Here is a 16,229-nt window from a genome sequence, read left to right as displayed (position 1 = left end):
TACAGTAATACCTTGATATACGATACCCCTAGATGCAATACCCCGGCTTAACGATGGGGGTAGAAATTGCACCATACCCCGCAGAACAATGGCCATACCCTGGTTTAATGATGGGGTTTGATTTTTCTTACCAATTTAGATGATAGTTTAGACTAAAATTATGTGTTTAGGTTGATTTATAAACTGTTTTTAGACCACGATTAATGTGTTTTAGCCATAGGTGGGGTGAACATTGTCATTTTGGGGTACAGTTTACTAAGCTTGATTTTTTCCAGACATATTTTACAATATTCAGATTTGATTTGTCAGTTTTAGTGAGTTATTTGCAGGTGTTAGGCATAGGTTTAGCTTCCTTGACAGCTGTTAGGCCATTTAGATTGCCTTTAAACATGTTTTTGGGCTCATCTGGGTGGGTTTAGGACTTGGTTTGGGGGGAAACCAAAGGCTGGTAAACGGTCCACTTTGAAATACATGTTAAAAATACCCTGATGTATAGTACGATACCCCACCTAACGTTGGGGTTTTACCTAACCAATGAGATTTTTAAACCAGGGTATGCCTGAACCTGTATTACTTTCAATATACAGGTATACACTATTTACACATTACTATCAGTTAGTTCATCACTTGGAAGTTCTCCATCTTTGAGTGAAAGTCGGGAGTAAGCACAATATCTTTGGCAGTGCAGCATGACCCAGATTTGTGTCAGATGTCTACTTTCAGATATTATCAGCAGTTGATGTGGATAGATAGTCCATTCTGATGTAGAGTAGGTGGATGCAAGGAGTATTTGTAGTATGGAAACACAACCTGATGTATGTAATGTGGTCATAGTCAAAACTACAATGATGGGAAGTTGTGAGTTCATTGCTAATTTTACATACCGGTACCATATTTTCACATTCAACTTTTTTTTTATATTGGTATAAGGCATGGGAGAGCAAGAAGAGTGTCCATAATCCCATTTTCTGTCGCACACTGAGGGCAGACTCAAACAGTTTTGTGCAAATGTGCGAAAAACCTTGTCTGTATATATGTGGACTTGGCAGTTTAGGGTACTATGAGTCGGGCCGTATGTATACGGACTCAGCAACTTTGACACTATTGGTTTGTCCTTATATATATGGACACTCAGGAATGGGTTACCACCTGATCTCATTCAAGCCTGACTTTCAAAATACAGAAGTTGTACCTTTTTAAAGGTTTTCCAGCATGCATAGTAACATAAATATTTGTCTTTTCTGTATCAACATGCTAGTTTAGTTAGGATAGTCAACTGAAGTAATGGAGTGGAGAGGTATATGAGTGAGGGGTGTGTGAGCTGGGAGCAGGGGAGTGAAATAGTGGGGGACAGGGCAACATGGAGGCAATTTGTAGCCACCCCTTATGGGAGTAAGGCATCTGGCAATAGATAGATAGAGAGAGAGTTTAGGATTATATAAGTTTGGTTAGATTAGCATAAAATAGGTTAGTTTTGGATAGGAAAACAAGGTTGGGTTGTCATGAAAACTTAGGTTGGGTTTAAATAAATCATCACTGATATTGATGATTTTGTGTCGAAAATGGCGTTCAAAGATGGCATCTGTCAGCCTTTGGTGTATCACAAGATAGCATCCACCTGTCTTTGCCATCATTGGAGACTGCAGGCAAAGACTGCTGTCAAGCACTGTTCACTTTTAAAAGAAGTAGACAACATTGTAACTTGAAACCCCACTCAGAATATACTCAAAGAATCCTATGAAGAGCAGTGGTAAAGAAAAAAACTGAAGAAAACTGCAAAATAAGATGATTCTATGTCTCCTTGAAGATTATTGTATGGGAAATGTTGTGTTATGAAATAACACATCCCTGATGCTATTACTAGCTATAATTTTCACCTTAACTTTGTCAATATTTTGTCTTTTTGCAGCTTATTTGACATACTGTAGTTTGGTCGCAGAAGAAGACAGTGTTAACAACTATACATCCATTCAATAGCACTTCTTCATAACCATCATCCTGTTTTTGTGGTAGTAGCCTATATTGTAACAGCTTAACATTCATGATGGAGAGAGAACATTTTTAAGTCAAACTAAAACAAGTTTAACTTTCAGGTTATGGCCTCCTACGAACCCCCAGCAAAGCGAATCCTACACAGTGGATACTTCAACCCCACATTAAGGAGATGGCAGACTTCCAATACTGAGATTCATCCCTGGAACTTAATGTATCCAGTTTTCATTGTGTAAGTCCTTGATGTTTTGTATTGTTTTGTATCATTTATAAAGGTTCCAACATGTTTCATGAATTGGTTTTAGTACCTAATGGTGGCTGTTCATGCAGCTTAGTCTCATACAGCCTCCCTGTTCGGAGGTCACACTCTGTAACCTTATCTCAGGTTTTTTTTCGGTCTGACTCTCAAAGCTGTACCACAGAAATTCACACTTCTCACCTTCTGTGCTCAGTTGTCATCCTCCTTTCTCTCAGTGTGCCTAAACCATCTCAGTCTACCCATCCTCATCACAATATCAATACATTCCAGTCCCATCCTTCCTCTCAACTCTTCAGTTGAAATCTAGGCCCCTTCAGGCCTCACATTCTTGGACGCACTACATATCCATGTTTTCGTTGTCATTTCCATACATTTGAGCCTACAGATAGCCTCTTCCTGTGCTGACTAAGTTCACTACCATACAGCATTACACTCCCCACAAATGCCACATACAAAGATCCCATAACACCCTGTGGCAAACTGCACATGGCCACACTCCCTTTGCTTTGACAGTACCATCACCAGCTGTAGATGTCACCACTTTTGTTTTATCTGCATTTACTCTCAAACCCTTGTACCCCATTCCGTCTCTTCATTTCCTAAATCTATCCTTTGCCTCATTTTGATTTTCTGCAAAGCTACTACATGACAGTATTGTGATACCAACTCTAACGTATGGAAATGAAGCTTGGACATTGTTCGAGGGACACAAGAGTGTGAGCAGTGGAAATGAGTTATTTGAGAGAAGCATTTGGAATCACAGGGAGAGACAGATTGACAAATGAGGAAGTGAGGGAATGCTGTAGTGCGGATGTGGATGTAATAGGAAGTGTTAGGAGAAACACACTGAGGTGGTTTGGCCATGTGGAGAGGATGGAGAGCGAGAGACTGATGAGGAGAGTGTATGTGAGTGAGGTGGAGGGGGGAAGAGGGAGGGGGAGGCCAAGGATGAGATGAAGGGATGGAATGGAGAGGTATATGATAGAGGGGAGTATGAGCTGGGAGCAGGGAAGTAAAATGGCATGGACAGGGCGACATGGAGGCGATTTGTTTGTGGCCACCCATTATGGGATTAAGGTGACTGGCAATAGATAGATAGATAGAACACCAAGTCATCAGCATACACTCAACCCCCTGCTATCACGCCTAATTGGTCACAGGAAATGCACGTGATAGCTGAATACGCGATAGTTGAACTGAACAATCAATGGGAAAATTTTTAATTGTTTTTTCAGTGGCCCATTTTTCTAACTATTAACCACTTTATGCCTAGGATTTCTTGCCAAGCTCTCCTCTAACATGAAATAAAGCATTATTATATTAATAATAACAGTATAATGAATAAATAAACAACATAAAAGGCGTTCAAACTTTTATAAGGATTTCGGCTTGGGTGGTTTGATGGGTTCCGAGGCTTGGGAGTGGCTTAGTTGCCGCCAGATCTCTTTGGCTGTCTCCATTTCTTTAGTGTCCACAGCTAAAGGGGGTACCACATGGTACCTTATATCAGGAATGGCTGAGGAACATTTAAGTGGAACAAAACGTGGACGCTATCACACACGTCCCTCACACTGTCGTCAGAGCTCTGTCTCAGTTGTAAACACGTGATTACTTTATCGACATCACAGTTTTTTCGGCATAAGAATTATTAACTCTTTATAAGGGTTTCAAAACGATTGATATTTATTCTAAAATACAATATTAATAAGTATTCAGTGTTAGTCTGGTTAGTACTTGGATGGGTGACCGCCTGGGAACACCAGATGCTGTTGGCATCCCTACGTGTCAAGTGGGGTTGGTGGAGGATTAGTGCCCCTCCCTGTAAAACAGTTAACTCTAAGCCCTTGGCCACCCCATTTGGGATACATGGCATCTGGCAATGGATGGATGGATGGATTCAGTGTTAGGCTAAATTTCAATATTGTAGTATGATATATTCTTTCGAGCCGAATGGGTTTTGGTGACTGTTTTGCCCGTCGTGTCCTCGGCAGGAATCCGTTCAGATGCATTCCAAATGCCCGTGCGATAATCGGGAATTTTACCACGTTACCATTCCGATTAACCATCATATCCTCTGCAAACCTCATATGAAGTGCCGTGTGAATAAGTTTCGGCTAGCCTGTCTTCAAACTCAACGCGTGATAGCGGTCTTGGGGTGCGTGATAGCATGTATGGTTGTGCATTTGATGTTTGCGTGATAGCTGAACGCGCGATAGCAAGGGGTTGAGTGTACGTCATTTCCTATGGGAGGTCATTTCTGAAGTCATGTGAGAGCTTTAAGCACAGTGACAAACAATAATGAACTCAAGTCTGACTCCTGATGCATGTCAGCATTCACAAAAAACTCATCACTCAAATCTCCATTCACTTTTACTTGGGTGCGAGAACCCACATGCATAGCCATAGCCACTCTAACCAGCCACTCCTCGATCTCAAACTTTTTCATTGCCCACTTCATCACCTCCTGAGGGCATCTGTCAGAGGACTTCTCCAGATCAACAGGAACATTTCATTACTGAGTCACTATACAGTACCAGTACTGTTTTACTCTAACTTGGTCTAATTTTGGTGTCACTCCATTTTGAATGCCGAGTTGTAAAAGTAGATAAACACTCAGATATGTTGCTAGTCACAAAATGGTGCTAGGAAAATGATGTAGAGCCATAACATTGTCCTTTTCTTTCACTGAGTTATGTGAAATAAACTACCAAAGAATGAGAATCTGAGCTAGTTAACAGGAAAGGACTAGAGCCTGTACTGAATACAAAATTTTTATGCTGTCATGGAGCTAGGCTTGGCATTTGGTTTAATTTCCAGTCCATAAAAAATATCAGCAGTACTATGGCAGAGGAGGGCTGTGGTGTTGATGTGGATGTGAATAGAAATGTTAAGAGAAATAGGCCTACTTCAAGATAGTTTGGCTACGTTAGAGTATTGAGAATTAGAGGCTGACTAAAAGAGTGTACAGTATGTGAGTGAGGTGAATAGGGAGAGAAGGAGGGGGAGACCAAAGATGAGATGGAGGGATGGAGTTGAGAGTTGTATGAAGGAGGAGGGTGAGTTTCAGAAAGGGCCACCAAATGGCAGAGGACAGGGCAATGTGGAGGTGATTTGTTTGTGGCAACCCTTCATGAGATTATGGCATCTGACAATAGACTGTGTGTGTGTGTGTGTGTGTGTGTGTGTGTGTGTGTGTGTGTGTGCATGTGTGTGTGTGTGTGTGTGTGTGTGTGTGTGTGTGTGTGTGTGTAGACCATGGTCAACCTCAGTCATGGGGATTTCTTATGTCAAAGCATGGCATCATTTAATTGATTGATCGAAGAATTGCAGAGGCCAGATTGCCATTTAGCAAGTATTTTCATATTTACCTTTCACTGTCACTGATGTTTCTCTCATTTTTAAGAAACTGTCCAATGGAAAACATCTTTTGTAGACTACAATGAGGATCAGATGGAGGGATAGGCTGAAGAGGTACAGTACAGTGGAACCCCAGAATTCGTACAGCTCGATTTTTGTACAGCTTTTTCGTCCAAAAATCGCTCCAGTTTTTGTACGGCAACCTGCTATTCGCACTAAGAGACATGGTGTCATAGGTGCCACGTGGTCGCCAGTCCCACTTTGTCTTCTGCCAGCTACGCATCAGCCATACAGGCTCCATTAAACTTTGTGATAAATTACGTATTTTTGTTAGAAAATTGTACATAATCAGGTTCTTTACCATTAACCCTTTAACCGCGGGCATTGTTTTGCCCCGGCTGGCCTCTCCCACGAGGGTTTCAGCCAAATGTAAACAAACCTTTAAACCTTAATAACTCTGCACAGAATAAAGCTAGAGAAAAAAATAAGGTACCATTAGAAAGTACTAACCTTCAGCTTTGCATTGATGTAGGTTTCATGACTTTGTTGACTTTCACAGGACGGGCAGTGCCGTTAGAAGTGAGGGGTGTAAAATCACTATTTTACGCCCCACACACCAGTACCAAATGCCAACCACTCTCTGATAATAGTACTATAAACATATATGAACACTGCACATACGATAAACACCCACTCTGTGTTCACTGAGGTAGGTAAAAGGCACTGTAATTGCCCGCACTTCACTGCGGCATCACACGCTCACTGACGTTTGGTTAACGGCGATGTTTTCATTATTTCTAACTTCTATTACTATTTTACATATAATCTGGGCAATATATATTATATTTACACTGCACTTATTACTATATTGCATCACTGTCGCATCACAGAATTACAGCAGTGCCGCAGATTTTCTTATTACCATATCACTTATATACTGGCCATATTTACATAATTTTCTAGGTAAAATATCTCTTATTACTATATTATACAATTATTGGTAAAGCACGTCACTGTCGCATCACAGAATCACAGCAGTGCCGCAGATTCTCTTATTACAATATCACTTATTATACTGGCCAATATTTACATTGATTTCTAGGCAAAATATCCCTTATTACTACCTTATCCATTATACAATTATTGGTAAAGCACGTCACTGTCACATCACTGTATATCACTGTTACTGTCAGTATTTACTCAGAGAGTGGTACTCGGCAAAGCACGGAGTCACACAGAGAGCGACTTGGCATTCCTGGCACTGGTGTGTGCTCATTTTTCTCGTCCGAGGCCTCCATGTGGTGTTATGACACACTCTGCAGCGGCCCTGTGACAACCTGCCGCCTGCGGTAAGAGGCAATTTCACAAGCTGGTGCCGGCTCATGTAATTGCGGCACTCAAAACGGTCAGGTTGTGTGTCAGAGTGTAGCCTCGGGACCAATGCCATCACCTGACCAAATCGTGCAAGCAGCTGCTGCACGACAGTCTTGGAGAACTGTCTCAGGGATGGTTGCCTTATGCCCCCGACTTGTGTCTTGTAGAGGAGGAAGGCGTTGAGCATGCACATATCGAGCATGTGGAGGCAAGCCTTCCTGTACCATCGGGTGTTTCTCCTGAAACAGTCTATTTCGCCATTCATCATGTCAGACTTATCAACAAGTCTCATGTTGATATTGTAGTCAATGACGGCATCGGGCTTCATGATTGGCTCTCCCATCCTGTAGCTGACCTTCCCAGTTCTCTGCAATTCCCCCTTGTGGATGGTGCTGAGCATATTCACGACCTTCTTGTCGTGCCACCTGATCACCAGAAGCTTGTCTGACTTCTTCAGGTGCACATCTCCCTTGGATGAGGATGATGCTTCTGGGAAACTTGGCCACTCTTTCCTATGGCTCCGTACAGTGCCTACAGTGCCAGTGCCATGTTCAGCCAGGTATTTGGCGAGTTTCATTGCTGTGTAATAATTGTCTGTGTACAGCACATGATTCCCACCAAAATAACTCTCCATCAGCACTTTTACAACGGAGCCAGAGAAGCCAAGGGGGTCTTTCCTGTCCACGTCCATTGTACTTGCAGAGTAGATCACGAAATCAAGGATATACCCCATCTCACAGTCACACAGCACAAAGAACTTTATCCCAAAGTGGTGGCGTTTGCTGGGGATGTACTTCATGAATTTGAGACGTCCTCTGAACAATACCAGGGATTCATCTATGACGACTTTTTGCATAGGACGAAAAAATTGCATAAATCGATCCCTAATCCTGTTGAGAAAATCCCTCACTTTCCACAAAGGGTCAGTTTGGGACGGGTTTCCATTGTCAGCGAAGTGCAGGTATCCTAGCAGCTGTCGGAACCGATCTCGTGACATGTACTTCCCGAATGTTGGGATAGAAGTAATGTCATCAACCAGCCAGTACTCCTCCAACTCATGTCTCTTGATATGGGGCATCAAGAACATGAGAGCAAAGAACACATACAGCTCTCTGATCCCGACAGGCAACCACGACACTTGCTTTGGTGAGCCAATAGGTCCCAGCCCTTCTGTTGCACACTGAGCTGCATACCTATTGGTCTCATTGCTGACAAACTGCACGATTTCGTCTTCCATGAAGGCTAGGAAGTAGTCAACAAAATCATCTCCTTCGTTGCATGGAAAGGCAGGCTGTATTCCCGCATTTGTCATGTCAAACGGTGGATTGTGTGGCTGAAAATCAGCACCATCAGACCAAACAAATGCATCCACTTGCCCGGTGCGTGGTTCAGTGGAAGTGGCAGGTCGCATTGCACTCTTTTCCCCGTGAGAAGGAGCTGAGGTGGAGGCAATGGGTGATGCAGGAGGCGAGCGGGAGGGGGGTGAGTGGGGGGGTGGCGAGGGTGAGGGAGCTGGGTGGGGGGCAGGCAGGGGGGTTACTGACCTGGTGTGTGGTGAAATCTGACCCTTTCTTCCCCGCTTATCACCTCGCTTATCACCCAGCTTTGCCCTCCTAGTGCCACGCATCCCCTTTGTTCTAGGCCGGCCTGCCCTGCTTACCCTGCCTGCACGGCCTGCCTTCCCTCGCTGTGCAGGCTCTGGGAATTCATATTCCTCAGATGATGTAGACTGAGGAGAGGGCACGACAGAAGATGAAGAAGATGTAAGGGCAATAGGGCTAGGGGAATGGGAAAGTGGTGGGAAATGCTTGCTAGGGCCTGGTGTAGGAGACGTAAGTTTACGCTTCACTCCCTTCCCACGTGCAACACCAATTTTCCCCATAGGGGCCTTCCCTTTCCCAGAGTAAGTTGGGGGCGGTGGGGGGGAAACAACATGTTCACTTTCATCACTGTCACTGTCAATGCTAAAGGGTTCACCACCAATCACTGCAAAATCGTCACTACTACTTGCTGTAAGTGTATCACTCTCACTGCTACAATCCAGAGTTGTACTTACAGTTTTATCCAGCTCTGTCCTAATTTCTGGGGTGCTCAACCTCTTCTGCCTCGCCGTCGGCAGTTCCTTCCTCGGTGTAGAGGTCGAAGGCACACTAGCACTAATAATTTCCGAGGAGGAAGCGAGCGACGATGACTCGGGACGGAGTGCCATTATCACGTACAGAGCTGGACAGATACTGACTGATGCGTGTCAGGGCAGGGGTGGGGGGGGCCCCCCTCGGGGTGGGAGGAGGGAGGTGTGGGATGGCTGGCGTGAAAGAACTCGACAGCTACTCTTGTGTGAGACAATTTGCGCACAGGAAAAACGTGCGGTGTTCAAAATATTCACGAACATTCCAGAATGATACCCACGGTTTGGTCCAGTTTTGTCGATGTCATTCTGGAATGACACCCGCGGTTAAAGGGTTAAAGAACCCAAAGCAATGCCCCAACCTCAAGCATCCCCTCGATCCCAAGAATCTCCTTGTCCAGAGACAGAAAAGCAAGAAGACACCAGAAAGGCAGCTACCTACAGTTTTCATGGAAGGTGACTCCCCTTCCAAATACTAACACCTCCTCCTCTCTACATCCATCCGCTTAAGCCATCACCTTTCGTCACCACAGGTAAAATGCAGTAAAATTATCATTTATATTATCTACTGGGTATATTTCTTTATTTAAAGGTTTTATGTACAGATTAATGCAAATTACATTGTTTCTCATGGGAAAAAATTATTCGGTTTTCGAACAGTTCGCAACACGTACAGCCTCCAGGAACAAATTGTGTGCGAATTCTGGGGTTCTACTGCATATTAGTGAGAAGGGTCTAAGTTGGAGAGAGGGTAGTCTGATGGCAGGGGTCAGGATGACATGGAGGCAGTTCATTTGTGGCCACCGCTTCCAGGATCAAGGTGTCTGGCTGTAGACAGGTGCAGATAGATAGAACTTTCTCATTTAGTGGACTAAGTAATCCTCTCAGTTCATAATGCAGTACTTGAGTAACATATCTTGCTCCATAGAGATGATGATGATGCAGAGCAACCTGTGGCCAGCATGCCAGGAGTTTTTCGCTATGGAGTGAACAAGCTGGCAGCAGCTTTACAGCCACTTGTGCAGAATGGCTTGTCCTCTGTAAGTATTTTCATAGAATGAGGCTGCTATATTATGGCATTGAGTTATTCAGCATGTTGCTTCTTTAAAATCATCCTTATAAGTGACTTTAATAGCACTCTAGTTGTACAGATCAGACTTGCAAATCTGAAGTGCTTGGGTCCACAAAGACTTTACAGAACATGAAAGTACAGTATTTTGGATAGTAGAATCAGAACAGTAGCAAAAAGAAAATACTGTAATAAAGAATGTAGAGCTCGAGCAGTGTGGAGAGCCACCACTGGGTGACCAAAATTGATGCATACAAGCATGTTGGAGCCTTTATGAATGATTGAATGGACGAACAGTGAAGTCGTTGCATTAAAAATTGATCATATGTTCTTAACCCCTGAAGTACTATGACTGATGGTCGTCAGTTTGCATGTTTGCCATGCCGAATGTATGACTGACGGTCATAGAAGGTCTGTCAGAAACTGCCGAGCATTAAGCCAGCTCCTTTTATGATGTAAATGGTTCCTACCTAATCAGAACTAAGGAATGAGATGGTAGGAAGGATGATCCCACCTCCTCATCAGGTCTGTGGCCCCCCCCCCCTCAGCTACTTGTCCATCTCCCTGTGGCTGATTGGATACAGCCAGTTCTGTCCCCTCCCACCCAAACTACTCACCAATACCACATCTACATTGTATGGGGGGTGTCTTATGCCTGGTCACCCCCCCTCCACCTCCCCCCCCTTTATATCAAATGACGCAGCAATTTCTCTGCTATGATCGCTTTGTGTGTGTTTCCTCCCTCCATAATACTCCCCACACCACCTCCCTAAACGGGATTGAGGCGTCTGGCAATAGGTAGATAGATAGACCACCTCCCTGGCATTGGTGGTGTGTCTCTCTCGCCCCCACCAGAGACTCCCCACCCATCTCAACTTTCCTCCTTCCCTATCCTTTGGTCCTAAATATGAAGTGGTATTTCCGTGCCATACTGTCTACTCTCACCAAGAATTTTTTTTTTGCTTTTTTTTTTTTTTATGTTGACTCGTGCACCTAGTCTTATCATTGAAACATATTTTACATTGATTTCATTGATTTTGGTAAGGTTCTTTAGCAAAAATTAGTTTTTTGCCATTTGGGATTTTTTTTTTTTTTTTTTTTTTTTTAACTCATCCTGACTCCCACACGTAGTTTCATCAACAAAAAAATATTTTACATTGATTTCAATGATTTTTGTAAGGTTTTCTAGCAAAACTTGGGTTACCGCCAATGTTTTCCTGTTTTCTCTCTTTCTGTGAGGGGGGACTTTTATAATCTTTGATAGGCAGTTTTGCAATAACCATTAGGTCTAGGGGACAGATTGGCATTTTCAGGTGTGTAAATTCAAGCTCTTCAAATCAGTAAGAAAAAATGTTATCTTGGTGAAAGTTGATGTGGTTGAGAATATTAGGAGAAATACACAGAGGTGGTTTGGACATGTGGAGAGAATGGAGAACGAAAGACTGACTAAGAGGGTGTATGTAGGTGAGGTGGAGGGAGGGGTAGACCGAGGATGAGGTGGAGGGATAGAGTTGAGAGGTATATGAGGGAGGGGGGGTGAGTTGGAGGGAGGGAGAGGGAGGGGTAGACCGAGGATGAGGTGGAGGGACTGAGTTGAGAGGTATATGAGGGAGGGGGGTTGAGTTGGAGGGAGGGTAGTCAAATGGTGGGTGACAGAGCGACTTGGAGGTGTTTTGTCTGCGGCCACCCTTTGCAAGATTAAGGTGCTGGACTAGATAGATAGAAAGTTGAAAAATCAGCCCTGAATTGTGGATGGGGTGGAACATAGCTTCAGAAAAATGCGGTCGTTAGGGGTTAAACATGTCTACACACACACACACACACACACACACACACACACACACACACACACACACACACACACACACACACACACACACACGGGTGTAAACAAGACAGACGACACATCTGCAGGAGGGCTTACGAAAATTTGCCATAATTTTAGGATACATCCATCCCCCAATTTCCAGCGCATCGATAAACGACGATTCGCTAGACAGAGCAAAAGAAATAGAGGAACATTTCCACAATCCGAGCAACCATTGATTCATTAGTCTGAACACTACACCCCTCTCTAGGTTTGAAACAAGCGTGTGTGAATGGGATGTGGTGGTTCACGCGGCTTTCCCAGTCCTCCATCTGTCCCCTGTCCTCTCCCACCATCCCTCCTCCATCCACCACCATGCTCAGCACTGCCAGGCATGTCTCCCTCTCCATCCCCCTGCCCTCCCCTGCCCCCGGTTGTCTAACTCCCCATTCCCCCACCCTTCCCCACCCCAGCTTGTCTCCTGAGTGTGTGTGTGTGTGTATTTACCTAGTTGTGATACACAGGATATGAGCTACGCTTGTTGAGTCCTATCTCTTTTTCTTAATAAGTCAAATTTTGGTTTGAACTCGTTTAAGTTTTTAGACCAGACAGTCTCTTTGTCCAGGGTATTCCACAGGTCTGTGCATCTATGTGGAAAGCTATACTGGTATTTCTTGATATCCTTTAAGCAACTTGGCTTTTTCAGTTTCATTCCATGTCCTGTTGTTACTCTCCTATCCCATACAAACAGATCTTTTCTGTCAGCTTTATCTACTCCCATCATGGCCCAGAACACCGCAATCATGTCACCCCTCTCTTTTGGAAAGATCATATTACATATCTTGTAAAATCTGCTTCTAAGAGATTAGGTGTGCTAAGCCGACTTCGTTCTTTCTTTACTCCTGCTCAGTTGTTGACTGTATAGGGGTTTTATCCGCCCCTGTGTGGAGTACAACTCTCATGTGTGGGGAGGCTCCCCACAAACAGCTCTTCTCAATAGGGTGGAGTCAAAGGCTTTTCGTCTCATTAACTCACCTCCTCTTACTGACTCTCTTCAACCTCTGTCTCTTCGCCGCACTGTTGCATCTTTATCTCTTTTCTGTCACTGGTTTAATGGTCGCTGCTCCTCTGAACTGTCTGCATGCATTCCTCCACCTCTACGACGGGCGCGTAGCACCCGTCTAGCAGCAAACTCTCATCCCTTTTCTGTCCAACTCTCTAATGCAACAGTTAACCGTTACTCCCAGTCCTTCATTTATGCAACAGGTCAGCTTTGGAACTGTTTCCCTCTGTCTGTATTTCCTGCTTCCTATGATCTCCAGTCTTTCAAACGCAGTGTGTCCAGGCATCTCGAAATGATCGGATCTTGAATTTGGCTTTCTATTGTATTTTGTTTTTTCTCTTGGAGGGAACTGTTATTGCGTGGCTCATGGCCTTTGGTTCCTTCTTCCTCGCATAAAAAAAAAATATATATATATATATATACAGTATATATATACAACACTACCTGGGATAAACCCAGGTAGCGCCGCCCCCATTTGTGTCACCCTAATTTAGGAGAAAAAAAGAAAAACGAAAAAAACACAAAGAACAGAAATGGAAATAAACAGGGTGTCTGCGAGGTCACCACGAGCAGGTGGGGTACGACTTGACTACCCTTCTAGGAAAGGTAACCCAAACCGAGGTGCCGCAAAAGTGCTGAGATGGTATTGACAACTTTTCCCAATTCGAGCTTTATAGCAGCAGCAAATACATCACTTAGGCAAGACCTCAATGGTTACGATACTGCCACTGCGCAAAGCAGTGAAGTGGAGGGAGGGAGAGGGAGGGGGAGACTGAGGATGAGGTGGAGGGGTGGAGTTGAGAGGTATATGAGGGAGGGGGGGGAGTGAGCTGGGGGGAACACAGTCAAATGGTGGGTGACAGAGTGACCTGGAGGCGTTTTGTCTGCCACCCTTTGCAGGATTAGGGTGTCGGGCTATAGATAGATAGACTAATTTATTTTCATTTTGTACTTGAAACCCCTCTTCAGGGAGTACCAGAATATAGGCCTTATCAAAGCAGACATCCCCCAAATTGATCCAGTATAACGAGGGTCTACTATAAAAATAAGTAATCCCTCCAATATCCGACGTAATAGAGCCATAGGCAGGTCCGGATAGTGGTCTTGTCTGGATATTGGGCCCCAGCTTCTGGACTTGTACTTATGGACCCTAACTCAGAAAAACACCTATACAACTCCCTCTGGACATGCATAGCATCTATTTAAGACCCAAATCACACCAATAAGGGACATAAAAGACTGAAATAAATGCAAAAGAAGCATAAAATGAGGTTTTTGAGGTAGGTTCATACAATATTCAACATTCTGGGTACTTACAAGTCCCTGGCTCCTGGACTGGTAGTTATGGACACTAACCTAGCCTAACTCAGAAAAACACCTCCCTACTGCACATGCATAGCACCTAAGACACAGCATATTCACACCAATAAGAGACATAAAAGAGTGAAATGAGGTGTTTGAGGTAAGTATAGTATGGAAAATACAGTAGAATACAGTATGAAACATTCTGCCTACTTACAGCAAGTCCATGGCCATCTCGATGAATAACCGCCTCCTCTCAGACTCTGACAGTAAGAAGGATTTCCTGAAGCACGTGCAGTACACTGTTCATGAAGTCTTGCACTGAACTTAGTCATTCGCACTCAGAAGTCCATTCTCTTCACAGTGCGCACTCTTGTCTAACATATGCTCCATTGTAACTTAATAAGTGTTGCACTCTGCACTTTAAGTCTTTCCACTCTTATAACAATTTTCTAAAGCAAAAACACACGTCTATTTACGTTAAATTTAGTCCAAAAATTGTTTGTCTTTTCACTCACAACTGTAAATCCTTAACACAATGCACTGTTTTTTTCACTGCACAACAATGTAAATTCCCGTGTGGTCTAGTGGAGAAGTTCTTGGCGTCTATTCACTGTCAGAGTCTGAGAGTATTGCTGGCAGGTGACCTAGGGGTGCGTCGCTGGGTCATGGTGATGGCGTACCCACTGCAGACGACTCTGAAGACAGACGCAAACTCACGTCGAGCGGTAACTCCACAGTGGCTGATGTGCTGGGCTGTGGCTCGGAGCATGAGGGCCTGTCTTGGGGAGGCAGTGGAATGGAGCCAGGGCTGGGCACAGCGGGAGTCACGGGCCTGAAAAAACTGTCAATCGTTGATTGACACAAGGAATGACGATTCTGATGATTAATGATGTGCTGCCTGAAAGCATGCACTTCCTCCACAAGTCCCAAGGGCCCCATCTCCCTGTCGCAATCCGGGTGTTCCAGGTAGTCCTGAATGAACTCTAGGTGTTCCCGGAGTGCACTCAGCTTGGGGATGGCTGGAGTTCTGTCATGCTGAGAGGAGTCCGCATCATCGTCCCCGTCCTCGTCGGAATCTTCAAGCTGGGTACTGACACCTGCAACTGAAGATGCGATCTCGATATCAGACAGGGTCTGATACCCAGGATCGCCCTCGTCGTCATCCAACCACTCACGCACATCGTCCACATCAACATCGACGCCATGCATATGTAGACGTTGTTATGGAACAGAGAAAGATAATGTACACTTTAAGTGAGAATACCAAAAATCACTACTGTCCCGTAAAGTTCCAGGTCCAAAACAAAAGAGTTAGGTAAAATTACAAGTTAAAGTTTAATGCTCAAACTAACAACAAAACATTCAGGACTCATAAGGATAATGTAATGGCAAAAAACAGGTTAAATATATGGTTAACTGCAATAGCCTCTATTAACATGAAATTAGCAAGAGTAGATTTACCTAAGTCAGCCCTGATAAAATGAAAATACGCTGGGTAATGCTCAGTTAATGCAAGATAAATTATTACAGATACAAAATATTATTAATGATGACTGACGTAAAGAACCTTTACATAAATTACAAAAAACCCTACTGGGCCCAAGAATTAACCTTATGCTACACAGTACAAGAAGAAATGCAACAACAGTTATACTCAAATTACACACAGCTGCTAGATGTTTGGAGATTTCTTGAGCACTCACAATAATAATAACTGTACAGGGGAGGACAGAGATGTGAACGAAATGAGGAGTAGATCTAAGTGGCCATGATGCAGAGACTGAGCTCATTATATAGGGGCCAGCAGAGCTTGATACAACTTGTAAGAAGGACGCGCAAATGAAGCCATGGGGACAAAGAGTTGACAATCCCGCA

General features: G+C 44.0%; 1 protein-coding gene across 1 annotated transcript in view; it reads left to right on the top strand.

The window, feature by feature from the left end:
- Nucleotides 1-2,096: 2,096 nt before the first annotated feature.
- Nucleotides 2,097-16,229, top strand: part of Pbgs (Porphobilinogen synthase) — a 106,649-nt gene continuing 92,516 nt past the window's right edge. Inside the window, exons 1-2 of the mRNA XM_080276700.1 lie at nucleotides 2,097-2,224; nucleotides 10,039-10,150. Of these exons, the coding sequence (XP_080132826.1) occupies nucleotides 2,097-2,224; nucleotides 10,039-10,150 (240 nt within the window). The remainder of the gene's footprint in view (nucleotides 2,225-10,038; nucleotides 10,151-16,229) is intronic.

The sequence above is a fragment of the Coenobita brevimanus genome, chromosome 66 (assembly GCF_032717465.1).
Source record: "Coenobita brevimanus isolate Jiangsu-jjx chromosome 66, ASM3271746v2, whole genome shotgun sequence".
Lineage (NCBI taxonomy): Eukaryota > Metazoa > Arthropoda > Malacostraca > Decapoda > Coenobitidae > Coenobita > Coenobita brevimanus.
The sequence above is the reverse complement of the archived record's forward strand: the minus strand, read 5'-3'. Positions and strand labels throughout refer to the sequence as shown.